The sequence below is a fragment of the Aotus nancymaae genome, unplaced genomic scaffold (assembly GCF_030222135.1).
Source record: "Aotus nancymaae isolate 86718 unplaced genomic scaffold, 86718_ANA_hifiasm-v0.15.2.pri h1tg000029l, whole genome shotgun sequence".
In the NCBI taxonomy this organism is placed as follows: domain Eukaryota; kingdom Metazoa; phylum Chordata; class Mammalia; order Primates; family Aotidae; genus Aotus; species Aotus nancymaae.
In genome coordinates, this window is record NW_026988442.1 from 27812674 (window position 1) to 27835772 (window position 23099).

Here is a 23099-nt window from a genome sequence, read left to right on the forward strand (position 1 = left end):
ATGCTGTCACATGTCCTCGTCCTCACTGAGATCTTCCATCTGGCGTCTTCCCCGGCGTCTCCACCACCCTGCCTGGCCCATTCAGAGCAGCCACCGTGGAGATTTGTAAGGAGGCAGGTGCTCCCTCCTTAGCAAATTTCTCAATGCCTAAGTGAACAGAGCATCTGTCCGCTCCTTTGAGGGCGTGTAATGGGCTGGGGGAGGGATGGTGCGTGTCATTCATGGTAAAGCCACTCCAACATCCCCAGCTCCCTAAGCCTTTAGATATTTTCCCTTACGCTGTGCAATGAACATTCTCTTATCCCTCTCTTATTCAACAAGGACTGCCACTGAGACCAAGTGTAGTTACCCACCAAGTAAACAGAGCCACTTCCAGCCTCACGAACTTACCATGAAATTCAGAATTCCTAGTAAGGGCACCCATATCAATGCCTTTACCACGAGGCAGTGTTACATGCTGACCTCTTTAGTCTAACACTCTTGTCATCTATTCATACACATATTCTGCAGGTTTCTGCCAATGTAAATTGGCAAAATCTTTCCAATGTTTTGGGGTATATGCTATTTCCTCTTGGGAGGACTTTGCGCTCGTCCTCCTGGAATAGGCTGACATCTGGCCCTAGATTAGTAGCAGCAAAGACGGAGTCTAGGTAGCTCCTTTCAAGGAAGCCTTCTAATGACCTTGTAAGGAGACATGAGAGGGACGCTGCTTCTACTTGGTTCCTTTTCCGTTAAAAAAAAAATGTGGTTTTCAATGCCCGCTATGAGGGCAGGTACTTAGTAGGTTTATCATAGATACTTTTTGGATGAATGAGTAAACAACATTTTAAGGATATGGACCAAGCATCTGAAATTCTATTTTTTAATTTATAATAAGCTAACTTCCAAAATTCAGTCTTTACCCCCAATTAAACCTCATTTAAACAGAACTCCCGTCTGTCTCCTAAGGAGCTCCTTCTCGGGCTCAGTGGGAAGCCCCTACAGGCCAGGCTGGGTCTGATGCCCCCAAGTCTCCACGTCTGGCAACGTGATCCCTTGTACCTAACAAGTGCTCAGTAAATGTTGGCTGAATGAATGAATGTGAGGATTGCCTCCAGAGGGCCTTTCCAGAACTACCCATTTCACCTGGGCACGTGTCACACCTCACCTTCCTTCTTTGGGTTGCACTCTAAGAGATAAACTGATCCTACTTACTTCCGACCAGAAATTCCTCTTTCACTCATAAACTGATGCCATTCTAGTGACCAACAGATAGCCTGCCATGAGTGAGGTGGGTTACCGCTGTCAGATCTCAGGGCTGAATGAAAACCCAGCCTTGCCTCAGTGACCCTCTTGGTGCCCTCATCCTCTCCATGGAGGCAGCTCCTTCCCAGGCATCCTCTGTGACTCAGTGGCAGCATAGATAACGGGTTGAGGGCTGAGCATGGGTAATACGGTCAACATAATTTGTGCCAACCTGAGATTCACTCCTCGCCTTCCATCCTGACTCAATCTCCATGTGGTCCAATCGCTTGGAAGCCATGAGTTTCAGGACACAGGCTCTCCCCCAGCCCCTGGACATGACTCTTGTTGGATTCAAGCCAGGAGTTCTCAATCTTGTCAGACCCATGACCTCTTCCAAAGAGGAACTGTGCTTAATGATCTCTTTACTGCCCTGAAATGAAAGTCATAAATAATTAACCTATAACATCATACACCTACTTAAAAACTCATTACAATGCCCTAAGTGGACTATAAAAAGAAATAAAAGGACGATAATTTTAATAAAATAATTTGTAATAAATTAAATCATATTTCAATATGCAAATGAACAGACACAGACACAGGCACACACAGAGACATAACCATCACTTAGATCCTAGCCAGCATCTGCAGAAGAAGTTTGGATAGAAGATCAGGAGTCATACTACAACAGAAGGACAGAAAAATAAAGAAGACACTTGAATATAAATATTGTATTCAGTATACACTAAAATCTTACAAAAATATCTTGTTTTGATATTAAGTTGATGTAGGTTCTAGGCTAAGATGATTAAATGGCTCTTCACACAAGAGCGACCAGAGGGGACTGAAATTTGTGTGGGAAACAGGACAGTCTGTCTTATGTGGACTGACCTGCACTTTGGAGGCATCTAGCATTCCCAGCCCCACCCAGCTGAATGCCAGCAATGTCACCAGTCATTGAGCCAAGCCACCCCCTCCACCCACCCATTTCCAAACATCTCCAGGGCCTGTGCCTCTTGGCGAAAACCCACTGGCCAAGCCATAATAATTCCACTTCCTCTGCCAGCACCAGGCCTGACAACGCACTTAGGATGCAATTTTGGCCAAAGTAACAGGCGATCAAATCTGCTGGGGGCTTCTGGGAAAGGGTTTCAGGCTCTTATAAAGAAACAGCAGGAGGAGACGCGTTCTTTCTTTGGCTTTCACTTCTTGCATGAGGGCGGGACATGGAGCTTCGGAGTGCAAGCTTGAGGGTCAAGTCACATGGAGAGCACAGCGGGAAGTTCGAAAGAATCTGGGTCCTTCTCTGCACCAGCCAAACCAGAAATACCTGGAATTCCACTGGATTTCCTGACTCATGGAGACATAAGATACCGTCCCTAAGATGTAAGGACAATAGGATACTTATTGTGGAATTCTCTGCTACTTGAAGACAAAAGCATCCCACCTGTGATGGGTAGAGCCGTTTTTGCTCATTACCATAATCCCTTCTACTTGATGAGCAAAACCTTTGAAATTTACAAAGCGCCAGACTAACCGTCTTATCATTGGAACCTCCCTCACTCCCGGTGAGGTGTGGATTATGATCCCCATGTACAGACAGGAGCACTGAGGCCAAGGAGGAGGAGAAGTGATTTGCCCAGCGACAGGCCCTGGGCTGACCCCCAGGGCAGTGCTCCTCCTCTCCGCCACTGCACCCAGGAACGCTTTGCTCCTCTGTGATCTGATGCCTTTTGGGGGCTCCATGCCCTAAATGTCCACCCCACCCTCATCACCATTTCACATTCTCATTCTTGAGGTGGTGTCCCTGAATTGAAGAACTGTGACTCTAGGCATTTCCTTTTAAAATATGCATATCTCATCTTGAGAGAATACATATTCATTAGCACAAATAAATTCTTCATTACTTCTCAGACATGGCAGGCTTTGAGAGTCCATTCATGGTGCCAGGGTGAGCTTTCATTCATTCATTCATTCACTCAATGAATATTTAGCAGGCACATCCTATGTGCTGGACTCCAGGCTATGTTCTGGAGCCACAGCCTCCTACTCTCCATGGTTCCTGCCCTCATGGAGCTGGCCTCCAGGGGGGAAGACACAGTCAAAACCATGAGCAAGGTGATCGCAGACTCAATAAACCCCAAGGAAGAACTGGTACAGCCTGAAGGAATCAACTGTGACTCCACAGGTGACAGGGGATTCCGATTCCCTTAGACAGGGTGGTCAGTGAGGGCCCCCTGGTGGAGGAGACGTGTGAGCTAAGACCCAGAGAAGGAAGAAGCCAGCCATGACAAGATCTGGAGGGAGAGCATTTTAGGCCCAGCAAGTGCAAAGACCCTGAGGCGGAATGTGCTTGGTGCAAAGTGAGTAGGGGAGGGAAGTGTGCAGCGAAGGCAGGGACCAGATCACACAGGATCTTGGATTTTATTTCAAGAGCAATGGGAGGTCATTGAAGATTGTAGATGAGAGAGTGGCATCATCTCTGTTGTATTTTGTAATGCTCACTCTGGTGGCTAGGAGAGAATGGATCATGGAGGCAGGCACGGATGGGGGAGGCCCCATAGGAGGCTGTATCAGTCCCCAGAATGAGAGAGGACAGCAGCTCGGAATAGGGGGTAATGGACGAGGTGTGCGCCGTGGATGGAGCTTGGAGGGTGTGCTGTCCACGGGCTGGGGTCCGGGGTACAAGGTACGAGCTGCACTGTGCAGGACTGTCCCATGGGTGTGAGCGTCAGGGCTGGGAAGGCCCACAATGGGACAAGCCCTGCTCCCACTGCAGCATGGGCCTGTGAGTCTGGCCCCTTGTGCCCTGGGAGCCTGGCACGAAGGAAAGGTGATGGCATATAGACCAGGCAGCAGGATCGAAAGAGCCCAGAGAGAAGCCCTGAATCCTTATTCTGTGGGGGATTGGAAACTCAGGAGGGCACTGTCAGATCAGGCAGGGGACCCTGTGGCCCAGAGCCAGACCAGACTGTGTGCACTGGAACATTCTGTGCCCCGATACCACTTCCTGTTTGCAGGATGGACACTCCAGAGGGCACTCAGAAGCAACAGGATGAAGGAACATGCCTCCACCCAGGCTCTGGGAACTACTCTGCTCTCGGAGCAGATCCTGGATCTGGGATTCTGTGCCCGGTTTGTGGGAGTCTTGAAGGCTTGTGAAAGTCACACACACACACAATACACACATGCACACACACATAATGTCTGTGAATGAATCTATTATTTCTTCATTGCTGTAGTTAAGACAGAGCCCTTCCTGCAGCGAAAACATCTCTGGGAGTTGAAATGCAAACAGAAGCACGATTCCTGCAGGACAAATTAAACCCGCTTCTACCTTTCTCACAAGAGCCCGTTTGTGATACTGAAGGGCTTACAGGGAGAGCAGATCTAAGGGGGAGTTTGCTCCAGGCTCGTTGTTCTCCGCTGGGGTATTTGTTGTTTAACCAGATCACGAGTTAGGAGAACAAAGTCGAGCCCATGCAGCTCCCTGGCTCTGCACGAGCAGTGGGGCTGGCGTGCCGTCCACCTGCTGGTGATGCTCCCGAAGACCATCACCACGTTCCAGCTCATAGGAAGCTCTGGAGGTCACTGCTGCTGTCCACCAAATATTCCCAGCTGTCACCTTCCTCACAGCCAGGTGGCGCTTCCTAGACCCGCCACAGCCTTGTTGGGGCAGGTGACCAGGTCTGGCCAATGAGCACAGTGACCGAGTCACCCTCAGGCTGGGGCACATAACTGACACTGCCCCTCCACGCCCAGCTCTTTCTCTTTCTGCCAACGCAGCAGTGACAGGGGAGGGGGCTGCTCCTTCACCCTGGGCCCTAGGTGAGGAGACACTGAGCGGAGGTCTCAGCTGACCCTCTAGGGCCCTGCAGCTTGAGTGAGAAAGAAACCTTTCTGGTGAGGAGCCCCGGGGCTGGAGGTGCTGGCCATGACCACAGCACAGTGCAGACCACCCTGCCTGGCTCACCAGGGCATTCAAACTGACTGAACCCCCTGAGGAAGGACAGCTGCCACTGCCTGAGCACACCACACACTCCAGACCCTGCTCCTTCATTACTGTGCATCATCTTTTTTTTTTTTTTTAAGCCAGAGTCTCGCTCTGTCACCCAGGCTGGAGAGCAGTAGCACGCTATCGGCTCACTGCAACCTCCGCCTCCCAGGTTCAAGCAATTCTCATGCCTCAGCCACCCGAGTAGCTGGGATTACAGGTGTGTGCCACCACCCCCAACTAATTTTTGTATTTTTAGTAGAGATGAGGTTTCACCATGTTGGCCAGGCTAGTCTCGAACGCCTCACCTCAAGTGATCCACCTGCCTCAGCCTCCCAAAGTGTTGGGATGTACAGGCGTGAGCCACCATACCCAGTCGTACTATGCATAATCTAGATGATAACTGTGTGTGTTTATTCTCCAGTTAAGAGGGGTGGAAATAATAACAGCACTCACGGTGCATTTACAAGGCGGCGGCGTTTGCTAAGCACCTGAACCCGCTGTGCATTTACAAGGCGGCGGCGTTTGCTAAGTACCTGAACCCGCTGTGTATTTACAAGGCGGCGGCGTTTGCTAAGCACCTGAACCCGCTGTGCATTTACAAGGCGGCGGCGTTTGCTAAGCACCTGAACCCGCTGTGCATTTACAAGGCGGCGATGTTTGCTAAGCACCTGAACCTGCTGTACATTTACAAGGCGGCGATGTTTGCTAAGCACCTGAACCCGCTGATTGCTTCAAGCCCCACGATAACCCTGGGAGGGAGGTGCTTTTGTTTACTCCCCTTTGACAGATGAGAAAACTGAGGGTCAGAGTAGTTATGTCCATGAACACTCAGCCGGCAAGTGGCAGAGCTAGAGTCTGAGCTGAGGCCCATCTAGCTCCTCATTCCAGGTTCAGGCTGAAGCCACTGTGGGGCATCGGGGGTGACGCTGAGGGCTGGGCCAGGTGTTCCCCAGGGGCTATAGGTTCTCTGCCCTCTGCCACATCCCACCCTGAGAGCACCCATCCAGGGAATGCCAGGGTCAGAACCTGGCAGACTTTAATCCTGCTGTTCTGGCGGCTGGAGGGGAGGGGACGCCTATGGCAGAAGTTCTGTGGAATTGGCAGAACCTTCCCCACCCTGCACTCAGCCACAGGCTTCATCCTCTCATCTGGCTTTGTCTGCAATGGTCCCCTCTTTCGAGTAAACCCCACTGATTCTGCCTAATTAGCTCCTGATATGAAATCCCTGGTTCCTCTGGGAGCGGCCTCCACGCCCGGTCTCCCCAGAGCATGGAGGTGGAGACGCAGGTGAACACAACTCTCTGTAAACTGAATGGATGCAACTGATCCCAGGGCCTGGCCCTACCATGGGCCCTAGACCTCGCTTTCCCAGAAGGCCTAGATTCCTGAATTTGGGAGTCGCCTTCAAATGAGGCTGCATCTAGAGTCTCAGAGAAATGAAGGTGTGAGGACCCAATAACCCTCACCCCCACCCTGCCCAGGGCAGTCACCCACAGCCTGGCTCTGATCAGAGGTTTGCCTGCTCCTCCGAAACCCCCACACCAGAAACACGCTGTTAGGAGCCCATGCTGCAGACGGGGAAACCGAGACACAGAAAAGTCAAGTGACTTGCCCAGGAATCTAAACCCAAGAATCCGAAGCCAGAGAGTCCGGCCACAATGCTCAGGCACTGAACCACAAGGCATAATTCCACATCTTCACAGCCCCTCCATCCTGCCCTCACATCTGGGTGCACCTGGGATGAATGTACTTTTAAAAAAGTCAATGTAGTTCTTATTTTCTGAACAGCACCACGATAAAGTGTTCATTTGTTCACTTAAATATTTTGGCTAGCCTGTGGTTCCCACAGCCCTATCTGGGCATTCCTTCACTTTGTGATACACCGGGAGCCCCAAGGGCGAAGCACCCTGGGTCCTTCCTTGGTGACCTATGTCTGCCAGCAGCCAGTGGGACTGTGGGTGGGGATTGGGGACCTGGGACAGGACGAATCCCAGCTCGGGGGCTCCTTGACTGCGTGCCCCTCAGGGAGCACCTTCCCACCTTCAACTCCTTCAGCTCCACAGCAGGTGGGTGGTGCAAACGATGCCCCCCAGGCAGGGCTGTTGTGAGGATTCAGTGAGGTGATGTGCACAGCCCGCGACACACAGGAGGGATTCAATCAGCACCAGGCATCAGTGTCTCTGCAGTCTCTGTGGGGCACTGGGATCTGCCTCCTCCCCTGTTAATCAGGAGGACGAAGGCTAGGTTGTCCTTTTCTTTTTCCAGTCAGGGTCTCCCTCTCTCACCCAGGCTGGAGTGGTGCAGTGGCGTGATCGCGGCTCACCGCAGCCTCAACCTCGCCAGGCTCAGGTGATCCTCCCACCTCCACCTGGGACCACCATGCCAGACTAATTTTTTTCTGTATTTGTTATAGAGACAGTATCTCACTGTGTTACCCAGGCTGGTCTCAAACTCCTGAGCTCAAGCAATCCTCCTGCCTCAGCCTCCCAAAGTGCTGGGAACCCAGGCATCAGTCATGGCACCTGGTTCCAGACTTTCACTGATGCCATTTCTGGCTCAGACATTCTGAGCTCCACCATCGGGTACGGTCAGACCTTCTGAGCCTCTGCCATCCAGACAGACCCACAGGAGCAGAAAGGGAGTGAGGGTGAGGGTGGCAGGGCGTTCCCAGTCTCTTCTTATGGCCAAGACTCTGAAAACAGGACAAGGATCTGGCTTGACTAGGACACAGATGTGACAGCCCCCATGTCCCCCCAGCCTCAGCACCCCAGGCCCCCCTGCCTGCTTCCGGACAGCATGGGTGTGAGGGACAGAGGGCAGCCCTGACTCCCACACCCAGGCCCCTCCCCTGCCCTGACTCGCTGCTCCCCAGCAGCCCCTGGTCCAACATCCTCCAGGGTCAGCCACACACAATGGAAGCAGGTCCCACCCACCGGGATCATTCCTGTGCTCTCTTCCAAAGAGCTGTTTGGGCCGAAAGCCAGCAAAGAGAGCCGCAAGTCTGTGCACCCCGCAGGGCTGGCCCTCCTCCAGCTCTTCATCTACAACCCTCCTGTCCCTGGAGCAGCTCATCCAGGCCCCGCCAGTGTCTGGAAAGCTCCCATCATCGCCTGCAGCTCTAGGAGGGCTCTGGTGAAACACAAATCAGGACCTGGGGGCGTCTCCTGTTACCCATCCGCCCCATGGCGATGACGACGCAGCAGAGCCACTGGGAGGGGGACACGGGGTGGGTCGGCTTTGATTGGAGGGGACACGGCAGGAAGGATCTGGAGGTGGAAGCCAGGACAGCGGGGCCTGCCGCAGGGTGGGGGTGCTCCAGCAGCCCTGCATGGCGAACCTGCCCCTGCAGAGTGCCGGAAGGGAAACAGTGCAGGAAGCAGGAGGACATGGCAGTGCCCGCCCCACATGCTGGGCAGAGGCTGGCTAGGAACCACCCCCCCGGGAGTGATGGACTTGGGGCCTGGGCCCCTCTGCTGAGACCCTCAGGACTTCTGGGCGGGAAAACAGAACAGCCCAAGGATGCTGCAGTGACCTGGGCAGAGGAGCTGAGCCATGCCACCCTCACACATCCAAGGACCTGCCCCTGGGCCACACCCCAGACAGAGTCCTGGGCTCAGGGTCTGGTGCCACACGGCCTGAGCTCAAATCTAGCCACTGTCCTCATGAGCAAACTTTGGCTGCAATAATGGGAGGTGAGGCCGGCGAAGGTGCCGGCAACAGAGGCACCTCCTCACCTTTTAGGGGAACTCTGGAGGCAGGAGGGCCAGGGCCAGGCAGGGACTCCACAGAGTCACCAAGCCACTGCCTGGGCTCCTCCGGCCCCATGTGGCCCCCAAGGCATCTCTCATGGTCACACGTTGTCATGGCCCCCATGTCCATTCATTCACTTAGTCACTATTTATTTGGGGACAGCCACATGCCCAGCACCGCCCCAGGCCCCAGGTGGGGGGCCATGAGGAAGACGAAGCCCCCATGGAGCTGCCGTTCTGGTTGGCAAGGGAACAACAAACCAGCTCTGTAGTGCACTAGAGAAACTGAACTGGGAAAAGGTGGGGGCCCAGGGCACGGGGAGGGTTGCATTTTAGACACAGGTTGTCAGGGAAGGCCTCGCGGAGATGGAGACTTGTGAACAGAGACTTGGGGGACAGAGGGATCCGTGGGGATCCCTGGGGAAGAGCACTCCCTGCACAGGGGGCAGCTTGTGCAGAGGCCTGAGACAGAGCCGCCAGGGGAGGTCAAGGACCCTCAAGGAGGCCAGAGTGGCTGGGACAGTGAGTGGAGGGGAGAGAGCAGGGGAGGGGGAGGGGCGGGGTCAGTGGGGTCCTGATTTGGATTCAAGCAGGACCCTCGGGCTGCATGCCAGAGTGAGGGTGGGACTGGGAGACCAGGGAGGAGAAGACCAGAATATTCCAGGCAAACAAGCACATGATTCTGTGTTTGGATTGGGGTGGTGGCAGTGGAGGTGGGGAGGAGGGGTCAGGTGACAATGCCCAGGGCAGGAAGGGATGAGGCCCAAGGAGGAAACATGCTTCTCATGAGCCCCTCTCTTTACAGAGAAAAGATTTTCCCAGAATCCCTCAAGCACATCCCTTGCATTGGTCAGAAGTGGGTCAGCATCCACCAATCACAGGGAGATGGGTGGGATCACACGATTGGCTTCCATCACCACCCAAGAACCTTCATAATCTGTGGAGACCCTTGTCAAAAATTATTAGGAATTTCAAGATGGCAACAGCAGAACCTTAAGCCAAGCCTGAGGCCCTTGTGAGTACAGCTGCCTGTGCACACACCCATGAGGCCAGCCCCGTCTCCCTCACCATGTCCTGAGTTGGGCATGGGGCATCAGGCAGCAGGAGGAGGCCCAGGAAGTGGTGACAGGACCCCTGTCCCATGTGGCCACAGCCTCAGCAACATGAGATCCAAGGTACATGAGTGACGCACCTGGCTTTGCCAATCCCTGCAGTGAGGATGACGCCCCAGAGAACTGTTGGACAGTGTGGACCACGCACATCAAATGCCTAGCACGGCATCACTTGTTACTCTCATTTCCTCTAGGACCGAGACCCACCTCCTTCCCAGCCTATTGGTATCATAGAGTTGTAACCCCAGGATTCCAGCAGCATTTTTCTTCCCCTCCTACACACACACCAGTCCGAGTGCCTGAAATTTCCCCATCGGTCACTTACTTTCTCTACAAAGCACCCTGAAGCCCCCACTTTGGAGTTCATCAGAGAGGCTGCTGCGGAGAACAGACGGAAATATAATTATATGTCATCATAATGCTACACATTTCATAAAAGCACAACATACGACAGAAATGAAACGTCTGCGATTGCACTTTGCTCTGGAGGGTGTTCCCAGCTTATTTTCAAAGGCACTCGAATGTCAGGCCTGGTGGGCAGGAGCAACGGTGGCTGTGGTTCACAGATGAGAAAGCTGCTTGGCCACTGGCTTCTGAACATAAAATCCAGGGTGCATCCATCACCTCTGTGCCCTGGTCCCCACCCCCTCCAATATCCCTGCCCCCCTCACTCCTCCGCCAACCCACCAGGCGAGATCCCACCTCGGGGTCTTTGCACCTGCCGTGTCTTCCACCTGGAACCAGGCAGCTCCGTGGATCTCTCCTCCTTAGGTCCAGTCAAGGGTGTGTCTCAGAAAGGCCGTCTGTGACCACTGATTAACATAGCTCGTACACCTGTCCCATCCTCTCACCTGTGGATTCTCCTGGTTGGCTCTGACACCATCTGACATATTACTCACCCATATGTTCACTGGCTTCCTTGCCTGCCTCCTTCCAGCAGATCTAAAGCTCCACAAGGACTTCCCACATGTGACTCTGCGCCTAGAACAGGACCTGGCACATAGTAGGCCCTCCATAAATACGTGTTACGTGCTGCCAGTGGGCCCGCGTGGCCTGCTGACCTAGAATCGAGTTTGTGTTTCTGCAAACCTCTTGCTGGCAGGATACTGGGTGGGGCCATGTTCTGGATAGGGTGGGTGTCCTCAGCCCCCAGTGGCTGCACCCTCCTTCCCGATCAGACCCAGCCACCAGTGACTCAGACCCAGCCCGATGGAAGAACATTCTCTCAGGGACAATTCAGCTCCATCCTGACTTCCTGTAAGGAGTCTGAGGCTCAAGGAAGGTGGCAGCTCAGCTTTTGGTCACCAGTGATGAAAACAAACAGAGCAGAAAGGCTTCCAGGGGGGCTGGGTCAGGGCCAGGTCTGTCCCACCCAGGGAAGGCAGAGAGACAGGATTTCGGGCTTTCCAACACCTGAAGATTCCATCAACATCAACACCTCACACGGGGGAGCTGCTTCGTGGTCAGGATTCTCCTGCCTCAGCCACGCATTTGCTGATTCAGTTTGCTAAAGTCAGCAAGGATTGACTGAGCACCTCCTGTGTTCCAGCTGCTGTGCTAGGAGCTGGGGACACAGCTGTGAACAGGCAGGCCCGGCCCCTGCCCTCATGAAACCTGCATCCGGACTGGAGTAAAGCAGCCCTACGTGAGTTAACAAATAAAAGTAAACCAGATACAGACTGGGATCTGCGCCACGGAGAAGGAAAGAGCACGCTGTGTTAGCGAGTCAACAGTGACGCCATTTTCACCCTATCAGGAGGAGGCAGCATTCCAACCACGACCTGAACGAAACGACAGGAAGGAGCCAGGCAGGAAGAGGGTTCCAGGGGGAGGAAATGGCAGGTGCCAGTGCAGAAATCCTGAGATAGGAGCAAGGCATGAGCTTAGAGAGTGGAGGAACAGAATGGCCGCCCTGGAGGCAGGCAGGCAGCCAGTGAAGGAGGCAGGTGTTGAGGGAGGATTGAAAAGGCCAGAACCTCCATGTGGCTGTCCACTCAGCGCCCAAGGCTCACCCAGCAGGCCATGGTGGCGTTCAAACTACTGAGGTGCTGCAGTCAGATGAGCTGGGTTCAAACCTCAAGGCTACCAGCCCCAAGGCTGCATGATTTCAAGCAAGTCACTGTATTCCTGCATTTTCACACCGCTATAAACAACTGCCCGACACTGGGTAGTTTACAAAAAATGTATAAAGGAAAGAAATTTAATTGACTCACAGTTCTGCATGGCTGGGGAGGCCTCAGGAAACTTAAAATCATGACAGAAGGTGAAGGGGAAGCAAGGCGCCTTCTTCACATGGTGACAGGAAAGAGAATGAACTCAGGAGAAACTACCCAACACTTACAAAACCGTCAGATCTCGTGAGAACTCCCTCACTATCGCGAGAACAGCATGGGGGAACTGCCCCCATGATTCCATTACCTCCACCTGGTCTCCCTTTTGGGCAGGGACACAGCAAAACCCTATCAGTCACTTAACTCGGCCTCTGTTTCCTCATCTGTAAAATGGCACAAACAGCTGTGTCTTTCTCTGTACGTTGCCATGGGGATGGGTAAAGATGAATCGCTGGAATCCTCTCCAGTGAGGCTGAGCCATCCTGCCTGCCGCCACTCGCTTGTTCACTGATTCTTCCCACTGAAGGCAACAAGTATTGATGGACCATATACACAAATATCAGGAATTTCAAGACGTGATGAGGTTCTGATCACTAAATTCTACAAAGAGTGAGAACCTCAACAAATGCTGATTAAGCAACACACTCACACACCCAGTGTGGCGCCCGGCAGACAGCAGGTGCTCATGGCACACAGCAGATGTCACCACACATAGCAGTGTTCCCGTACACAGCAGGTGCTCACTGTACACAGCAGGTGCTCAGGGCACACAGTGGGTGCTCCTGTACACAGAAGGTGCTCACCGCACAAGCAGGTGTTCAGGGTACACATCAGGTGCTCCCAGCACATGGCAGGTGCCCCTGGCACACGGCAGGTGCTCCCAGCACAGCTGCTGCTGTGGTTGCTCCCCTGCACAGGGGGCACCTTCTTTCCTACACATCTGGCGCCACCAGGCCTCAGGGGGTTGCCTCTCCCACCCCTTGGCAACAGGCGTGCTGTTCCAGACACGCAGTGGGTGCAGCCCGGAACCGGGCAGCTCTCAGCATTGAGGTCACCAGTCCCCTTCCAGCGCCTGTAGTCTCCATGTCTGCAGGGAAGACTGGGGACTCAGTGACCCAGGAGGCTGCCCTGTCATGAGAGGGCCCTCTTCACTGTATTCTGACAATGGGAGTGGTCACTAGTCAACGAGAAGGACACAAACCCCTGCCCCGGCAGAGCCCATGGTAGCACAGGGTAGAGAAGATGGGCAAGAGGCAGAGGAGGCACCTGCCGGGCAGCGGGAAATGCCATGAAGAAAAGGAAAATCATTCCTGGAACCTTATGGAAAGGAAAAAGGTTGTTGTTGTTGTTGTTTTTTTAATTTAAAAATGTTTGTTTAAAGAAAAGTAAAATAGAGTAAGGGAGAGAGAGGGTAACAGGAATAGATGGGTGATGTGGGGACACTGAGCAGACCCAAGTAAAATGGAGAAGCAAAGCAGGAAGGTGTCTGGGGGAAGAGGGTCCTGGGAACAGCACGTGCAAAGGTCCTGGGGCAGCCCCTGTGGCAAGAAGGCAGCAAAGCACCTTTCTGTTTTCCCGCTGGAGCCTGTGGTGCTTTCTCTGGACTTCTTCCACCCCTCTCCTTTCCTGCTCCCATTTCTTCCAGGTTCTGGGACCGAAGCCAGATTCTCCCGTGGGGCTTCAGGGCAGAGGGTCCCCATGATCCTGGAGCTGCTCTGTGTGCCACCTGCCAAGTGTCACGTGGCTACCACAGACCTGGAACTGCATCTGGGACTGGTATTTCTGAGCTGCTCAACTGCCAGCTGTGTGACCCTGGGTAAGTCACTTCAACTATCTGAGCCCATTTCCTCCTCTGTAAGGAGGCGCCTTTAGAACCTACCCTGAGGGATTGGCGAGAGGATTGCATGAGGTGATGTCTTCAAGACACCCAGCAAAGAGCCTGGGAGATCCCGAGTGCCCAGTGCATGTGATTCTGAACACTGCTGCTGGTCCCTGCAGAACATCAGGGAGAGGGCCAGACTGGCCAGAGGGTGAGAATCCCCTTTGGAGGAATTCTGTTGCATGCCCTCAGCGTAATTGGGGAAACTGAGGTGCAGGGAGGGCAAGGAACCTCCCCAAGGTCACAGCAAATCAGGAGATGCTAACTTGGGCCCTGCACCCCTCTCCTGACCACCCCTGCCCTCCTCCGACGCTCCAGGGATGCTCCCAGTGCCAGGAGGGAGGCAGCTTCAGGCCTGGCTTTCAGCCTCCCCTGTCTGCCAACCTGGAGCTCCAGGCTTGCAGAGGGAGCCTCCCGGAGCTCTGGGCACGAGGCCCTCCAGGCTGGATCGGGACGGCCTGGCCCAAAGCGCCACCTGGTGGCCGCCACTTCCATATGCGGGTTGCGGTTTCCGGGCCAGGAGGAGGTCGTTACCAATGACTATGGGTTTCCGGTCACAAAGTTCGTAAGCACCCCGCTTTACAATGTCTAAGGGCCTGTCACAGCCTTCTCCTCAATTAGAAGAGGATGGGAAAAAGAGAAAAGAGAGAAGGGAAAATGGAAAGAATTGAAAAATAGAACAAATGTAGAAAAGCTATGAGAGAGAGAAAATGAGGGGGAGGAAAGAAAGGAGAAAGAAAGAGAGGAAAGAGAAAGAGAGAGAGAAAGAAAGGAAGGAAGGAAAGAGAAAGAAAGAAAGAAAGAAAAGAAAGTTTTTTAAAGAGAGAGAAGAAAATATTCATCGCAAGCCCAGTCCAGGAGACGGATAGGGCCAGGACCCATCGTCCGAACGGTTCCAACCCCGCCTCCAGGCTGGCTCTGTCCCTAATGCCGGCACCGGGAGCCAGGCTTGGGTCTGAGTGCTGGAGCCCAGGGAACCGCAGCCTCTGGACACTAAGTGGTCTCCAGCACCACCTGCTGGACAAACAAGGCACTACACTTACCCCAGGAAGTTCCACTTTGGGGCCCTGGAGGGAACTCCTGGTACCTCAGCAAGGCAGCCAGGTGGATAGAAAGTCTCCATTTCTCAAAGAAGGAAGCTGAGGCTCCCAGAAAGATGGAGACAAGCTCAGATATAGCCACTCAGCAAGTTTCAGGTGTTGACAGATCCAGAAGCAGGCGAGGGTGTCTGACTTCAGAGGTCCTATTCCAACCCTCCAAGAGCAGACCCAGGTGGCAGACACAGAGGTTAGAGGGGCCGGCCTGGCCACAGATGGGTGTGGTTGCACCCCCGCTCTGATCACTGTGCTGACCCAGCTTTCTTCTATCAATATTTAGCCTTGATTCACCACTGCCTGGCCCCCGGCTGGGCACGAGAGACACAGAGGATTGGGAGGGGTGTGGTTTCTGCTCTTCCCCAGGCTGGGAAGGACGGGAAATATGGCAACAGTTACATTTAGATAAAATCATAAAGCAGCCAGCACACCCCATCATACTTTCCACTTCCTGAGTGGCCTCTGATACGATCTACACCAAGGAGCCATCTCTGGGTCAGCCGCGTTTGACAGATGAAGAAACTGAGGCTAGGAGGGATTCAGGCACCCAGGCCCCTATGCTCATCCTGGAGGAGCAGAGGAGAGCCTCTGAGGGACTCCGTGCAGGGCTGCACCTGCCCCTTGATTCCCCATTGGTCGGCACAGTGACTCCAGATCACCTTGTCCTCCCCGAGCTGACATCACCATGGAAACTCCAGAGCTGAGGATCTGATGGTCAGAGCAAGCAGGCCAGATAAAAGTGCTTGGGGCTCCCAGGATAGGAGAGCTGGTGCCCTCCTCAAGAAGATGGCCACTCCTCCGCTCCAGCTGCCATGTAACCAGGTGGGAATGTGGACCAGTTTGACAGGAGCTTCTGATTTTTTCTTTAATCTTCTTTTTAAGAGACAGGGCCACACTACGTTGCCCAGGCTGGAGTGCAGTGGCTATTCACAGGCGTGATCAAAACGCACGACAGCCTTGAACCCCTGGCCTCAAGCGATCCTCCCGCCTCCGCCTCCAAGTAGCTCGGACTGCAAGTGCAAACCAGCACACCCAGCTCAGAGCTTCTGATCAAGACAAAACAAAAATCAGAATTCAGAGATGAAATTCGCTGGTTCATAAACATAATTCAAAATTATTTTTAAAAACACCGTATCAGAAAGGAAGAAAAAAACTCAGATCTAGTTCCAAGTTTCAGCCGGGAGCCATCAGTTTGAGATCTCTTGTCTCCTGTAAAAATGTCCCCTTGCTCTGAGAGGCCCTTCGTGCTTAGTTTTATACTTGGAGAAACACATCCTGGAGAGGGAAGTGGGCCCAGCTCTCACTCTCAACTCTGCAGGGGCAGCTCTGAGTCTGAGAATTGATGCAACTTGCTCCAGGACACAGAGACCTGGCTCTCGACCCAAGCTGCCCCTGCCTACGGCTGCAGAATTGATGTTCCCTCTGCTGGCCCCCAGAGTGGAGGAGAGGCTGAAATTGATGCTTCCTAGAAATGTGTCTGCCTGAAGGAAGACATCAACTCCTCCCTGTTGACCTCAGATATAGATTGAGGTAACAGGTCTTCCCCTGGAGTGATTTTCCCCAGATCCAAACACTGGCCTGGGATAATTCTAAATAATCAATCCATCACTATGCCTGGAATCCCAGCAGGATTCCCTCTGCCTGTTACAGTATTGAGAGACACAAGGGTATCTCTCTGGGAGGGATCCAATCTGGGCCTTCAGAGAATGGAATCTGGGACAGGCTCATTTGGAAGGAAAAGAGACTGAAAGGAAAGGGGCTCGGGTGTAGATGGCAGGGCTGGTGCAGCACCATGGTTCAGGGGAGTCCCAAGGGTGGCCATGACCCAAAGGAAACTGTCAATTTCGTGGAAAGATGGATAAAAAAGAGGAGATAGGCAACATACTGAAACTCTGTCTAAAAAATTTTAAAAATCAGCCAGGCATGGTGGTATGTGCCTGTACTCCCAGCTACTTAGCATACTGAGGTGGGAGGATCAATTGAGCCCAGGAGGTCAAAGCTGCAGTGAGTCATGATCATGCCACCACACTCTAGTCTAGGTGATAAAGACCCTGTCTCAAACAAACAAAAAAGGACGAGGCGGGGAAGAGGAAGGGAGGGGACACAGGGCAGGCACAGCAGAACAGGGCAGCAGCCCAGGGAATGAGATTTCTCTGGCTGGGCAAACAAACCCCCCCATAAGGATCACCTGGGCCCAGAGAGGTGGAGAACCTGCCGGCAGCCTGGGATGCAGCCAACAGCCCCAGGTATGCACACAAACTCTCTGTTCTCACTGGTCCATTTCACATCTGTCCAACTGGTCTGTTCACGGCCAGCATTAGGTTCTGACTGACTGGGAGCCTGGCACGACCATGTGGGTGCTCTGAACTCCACCCCTGCCCAGATCCGACAGGCTTTGCAGGTTGGAGCGAGGAGGATTCTACAGCACCCCTTGGACCCACGCTGTCCCCTCATCACAAGTAAGCCACCCGGGGAGGGTGCGGAATTCCTGGGAAAATAGTCACTTTTTCCCACCTTCATGGTGAAATGGGAGCTCAGAATCCAGAAAAAAAAAAGTTGAAATATCAGATAAAGCCTGTTATTTTCCTGGTATACCTGGGTGGCAGGCAATCCGTGCAATCCCGGGTAGTCCTCACCAATCACCCCTACAAGAGAATCTGTATCGCCCCATTATCAAGGAGGAAACTGAGGCACAGAGTGAACACATCACTGACTTAGGGGGTCACTGGTTGAAGGCCCCCAATGCAGAGATCAGCAACGTCCTCTGTGCACCTTTCAAAGCGTGAGCCCATCCCCCAGTGCCCAGCCACCCCACCCCATGCCACCCCCAGTGCCCAGCCGCCCCACCCCATGCCACCCCCGGTGCCCGGCCACCCCACCCCATGCAACCCCCGGTGCCTGGCCACCCCACCCCATGCCACCCCGGTGCCCAGCTGCCCCACCCCATGCCACCCACGCAGATGAAGCAGACCACAGCCTCGTTCTTTGTATTATAAACTGACTTTTAATAATAATAAAAAATCTATCATGGATTTAACGAGAAGAATCTGTACATTTTAAAGTAAACCAGTGCACAATGCGCTGGCCCTGGGCCCTCCTGGTTTCCCGCAGCAGGGTGAAAGCACGTCCTCATTCTCTCTGACATGGCCACTACCTGCCATTGTGTGTGCCACGGCAAGAGAAGGAAGCGGGCCCTGTAGGGCAGGGGGCTAGGGTGCGGGGAGAGCTTCAAGCTCCTGGCCTGGGGGCAGCAGGGAGCCCCCACCTGATCTCACCACCTGCCAGGTGACAGACGTCCCCTCCTTTCCTCCCCACCTGTGACCTATCCCTGAAGGCATATGGAAGCTAGGGGCAGAAACTGCCGTGAGGGCCCCAGGTGGGTCCCTCCTCCTCCCAGGTGGGCAGGGTGGCTCCCTGTTTTCTGGCTGGTGGAGATGATGTTGCCCTGCTCTGAGAAGCCAACATCAAGAAAATAAATTACAGAAGCCACCAGCTGGTGTTTCCCAGTGGCCTTTCTACCTGTGTGACATGGGGCCTCAGGTAGGGCTCAGTCCTCTCCGGCTCCATCCCTGTCCAGCCACCTCCCAGGCCCCTGCAGCCAGTCACTCAAAGAGCGAGTTCTAACACCGAGCAACAGCTGGAGAACTAAGGGGGAGGAAGGAATCACAGTCCCACAGTCCATAACTAAAAACGACACCTTACACCCTAATAGGAACACACAGGAAACGGTGACATTTTTAAATGTTTCAATAATTTAGTTTTTCTTTTTTGCTCTTTGTTTTTTAGTAGAAGTGGGAAAGTTGTCAATACTACCTCCTGTTGGTCCCATTAGACAATATACCTTTCTTTGAAATTTAAAATGTCAAATATATAATCACACAACTTTAGAAAAAAACAAATCTTGACGACACCAACAACAAAAAAGTCCCAAAATAAATCAGAGAGTTCACGCCATATAAATAAAGTCAGAGCAAATCTCGTGCCCCGGGCTGGCGGCTCCAGTTCCAGGGGCGGTGATGTCCAGAGCCGGTGTGGCTCTTGGGACCCTCTGGGAACAGGTGTGATGGGGGCCCCGTCTCTCCTTTCCCGACAGAGCCAAGTCTTTTCCAAGTCCACCAAGCAGGTTAGTACAGGGTTACGGTGAACCTGGAAGCTAAGATGAGGAGGAGGAGATACGTGTGGTCACCTGGAATGTGGACTTTGAAGGAAACCAGGGGTTTCAAAAGTGCAGGCTGAGCCATCCCAAGAGAGCCAGGTGGCCCCATGTGGCCTCCATGACGTTCCCTTGGGTTCTGGGGACGCAGGAGCAGAAGCAGGCCAGGCATCAGCTGCTCCCATCAGCTCTGTGGGTCCCCAGCACCCCTCTGGCTTCTGGCAGGCGCGTGGAGAATGGGCCGGCCCACGGCCAGCTAGCCAGCTTGTCATCTCAGAGAAGGTGGCCAGGCTCGTCCTGGAAGGAGGCAGTGGAGGATGCTGGGCAGGTCCCGGAGTGGGCGGGTGCAGAAGCCCTGAGCCATCTCTGGAGAAGGCCGGCACTGCCCTACTATGTCCTCCCAAATCCCAGCTTCAGAGGCTGTGGCCCGGCATGGGGCATTTGGGCGTTCAGAGGTCCCCATCCACTGGCGGCTGGCAGAGGCGGTAGAGGCTGGGGATGGAGACAGAGAGGATGAGGAGAGGCCGGGGTGGGCCAGGACCTATTTGTATTATTTCCATTTCTACTTGAACATGTAATTCATGCCCAGAAACCCAAACTCACAGGTATATAAAAGATGCAGAGAAAAATATCTACACCGCCCGCGCCTTCTGCTGGCTGCCAGGCCCCTCCCCACAGGCAATCTCTGCCCACTCAGACTGGCATTTACACATGAAGACGCGTCTACACGTGCACGTGTTCAGTGCGTGGGGGTGGGGCGCACATTCCACACTAGCGGATGCTGGATGGCCACGGCACTCGCCCCTTACGCTGTTTCACTTCATCTGTCCTGGGGACCTCTATGTGCAGAGATGGTTTTAGAGGCAGAGGGACCAGACTCGAGGCCGTGTGGTGTCCAGGGCAGGCTGACCGCAATGCAGCCCATGCGGTCTGATGCCTGGGTTCAGAATCCCAGCTTTGCCATTTACTAGCTGTGTGATGCTGGACACTTAACCTCTCTGAGCCTCAGCATCCCCACCTGCCAAGTGGGGATGGCAGCCAGACTTGGCTCACAGGACGGCCGTTTGGATGAATGAGTCCACAGAAGGGAAGCGACTGGACAGTGCCTGGCACAGGGCAAAGGCCGTGAAGGTATTGAAAGGGATCACGTGCCACTTGTGAGACACAAGGTGTGTGTGTAGCCCTCAGCACCACAGCAAGGGCAGCGATCGCCACCACTGGCAGCAGGTGTGGCCAGCACACTGCGGTGACCTAAGACTTGGCCCCTGGGGGAAGCTGCCTGAAGGGTCCACGGAGCTCTGGACTATTTTTACAACTTCTTGGGAGTCACATTATTTCAAAACAAGAGTTACTTAAAACTCGTGGACAGATGACGACAGCAAACTGGGGCCATGGAGAAGAGAGAGGATTAGACAGAAATGATGTCATGATCCTAAAGGGTCTGCACGTGGCACCAAGAGGAAGGCTTAAAACCACGTGAAGAGAGGGCGGAGTGGGAGGACAGGAGGGAACAGGACCCCCGTGCTGACGGCAGGAACAGAGGGCATTCCTGGAATCAGGTATCGCAGGCCCAGCCCAGGCTGCTGTTCAGTTTCCATTTCTGTAACTGGCTAAGAGGTTAGCTTAGGTTGGATCAGCTAAAATCATGGCATTCTTAATTCCACCCCAGGTTAAAGGGAGCCACTCAAGAGTCAGGGACTCAGGGTGGGGGGCACGGAGCGGGTGGCACAGGACATGGGACACAGGGTGGGGGCATGGGGCGGGGCTCAGAGCTGAGAGGGCATGGGGCTGAGGGCACAGTGGCAGCGAGGTGGGAGGATCACATAGTGTCACTGCCCCATGGCGCACCTGGGGGCCTTGCTCATCTTCCCAGTGGGCAGGAGCTTCTCTGGGAAGCGACAGAGTCACGTCTGTTACTCCTCAAAGAAGTTCCCCATAAATGAGAGGAGAAACCCCATCTGAGCATGGGGGTCAGGCCAGGAACACGATGCCAAACGCCGGCCAGGGTCCTGGCCATCTGGGAGGGGACAGGAAGGGGTGGACAGGGCAGCCACTCACCGCGGAGCACCCTGGGGCATCTGGTCCTTGACTCGCAGGTTTTTGGCCAGGATCTCCACTCTCGGGCCCTGGAAAGAAGGAATTATCAGGCCGGGCCTCCGCAGGTTCAGGACACGTCAGGAAGCACACTAGGGGGTGGGGTGGGGCCCAGAAGCTAAAATCCTTGCTCCCCTCCAGATCCAGAAGAGACTCAGGCCTGGGGCTAGTGGCTACAGTCCCAAGATAGCTCCTTATTCCACCCTGGCTGCAAGCATGCCATGTCCTCAGCCCAGGGTGCTGGGGGACCTTGTGGCCAAGCGGCCTCACCTGCTTCCGCATGATGTCCGTGGCCTGCATGATGCACTTGGGCAGCAGCCCGTGGCTCCGTGCCAGGATGGCCGCCTGCTCCAGGGACACGGTCAGGGTGCTTCTGCAGTGGGGGTGGGAGGACAGCAGGGAGGAGGGGATGGTGGGGAAGGACAGCAGGGGAGGGTGGACAGCAGAGGAGGGCGGACAGCAGGGGAGGGGGGACAGTGGAGGAGGGAGGACAGCAGGGGAGGGGGGGGACCGTGGTGGAGGGAGGACAGCAGGGGAGGTGGGGAAAGTGGTGCAGGGAGGACAGCAGGAGTCAGAGGACAGTGGATGAGAGCTGGGGCAACTTCCTGTCCTTCCAAGGCCTCCCAGACCTGGCCCTGACCATCATGGCCGCGCCGCCTCCTGCTATGTCTCCCCGCCACTCCTCCAGGCAGCCGCCACCCTCACTCGCAGGCGCTCTGGTGCTTCCCTGTCTGAGGAAGCCCCGCTGAGTTCCCTGTGACATTCCCAGTGCCTTGCTCGGAGGACTTGGTAAGTATCTGCTGAGTGAGTAAATGGGGGACTCCCTGGAAGCCTCATGACTTAGCTCAGCAGGGTTTGAGATGGACACATCGATTCACACCTCTCTGGGTTTCTCAACAGTTTTAGAACATGGGTTCTGCAGCGAGACCTCTGGGATTCCAATCCTGTCCCTCCATGAAACGCCTCTGTGACCCTGGGCAGCTGGGTTAATCTCAGCTTCCCGACACTCTATGAGGGAGGAAGACGGTGGCGCACAGTGAACCCTGGCCCAGCTGGAAGGGTGCACAGTGGACCCTGGGCCAGCTGGAGGGGTGCACAGTGGACCCTGGCCCAGCTGGAGGGACCGTCCTGGGCACCACAGGAAGCGGAGCGGCATCCCAGCCTCTACCACTAGAGGCCAGGAGCTCCTCCCTCCCCCAAGTTGTGACAATCAAAAATGTGCCCAGACGTTGCCAAATGTTCCCCAGGGTAAAACTGCTCCTAGCTGAGATCCCCTAAAATAGGCCCCGCTATCACTGCTGCACTGGTAGAGGAGGGAAGGGTTCATCCCCATGGAACATCCTGAGGAGGAGGCGGGAGCACTGGCCCCGTGAAATATTTATTCAGCAAATGTTTCTCGAGCACCTGCCTCAGGCCAGGCTCTGCTCTAGGTCCCAGGAATAGCATAGAACAAAAGGGGTCCTATCCTCCCAGAGCCGGCCCTGCACTACCGGAGGCAGGGAGGAAATAAATACCCCAGCGAAGGGTGCTGTCTGCGGGGGGTGAGGGCTTCGAGGAAGAGGGTTGGGGGGCGCTGAGTGGGGAGCAGGCACAGTTTGTAATGAAAGGTCAGGAAGGACTCTGTAGAAGGTGACCTCTTGCTCCCCAGATGAGCAATGGGGACAAAGGACAGAGGTAGGAGGTAGG

The 23099-nt window shown here is 54.3% G+C and overlaps 1 protein-coding gene across 5 annotated transcripts in view; it reads right to left on the bottom strand.

Annotated features, from left to right (window-relative positions):
- Positions 1-18898: 18898 nt before the first annotated feature.
- Positions 18899-23099, bottom strand: part of PREX1 (phosphatidylinositol-3,4,5-trisphosphate dependent Rac exchange factor 1) — a 204313-nt gene continuing 200112 nt past the window's right edge. For all 5 annotated transcript variants that reach the window (XM_012467409.3, XM_064382496.1, XM_064382495.1 and 2 more), the window contains 3 exons: positions 21684-21786; positions 21378-21445; positions 18899-19811 (listed from right to left, as the gene is read on the bottom strand). In XM_012467409.3, coding sequence (XP_012322832.3) covers positions 19769-19811; positions 21378-21445; positions 21684-21786 — 214 coding nt within the window. In that variant the 3' untranslated portion in view covers positions 18899-19768. The remainder of the gene's footprint in view (positions 19812-21377; positions 21446-21683; positions 21787-23099) is intronic.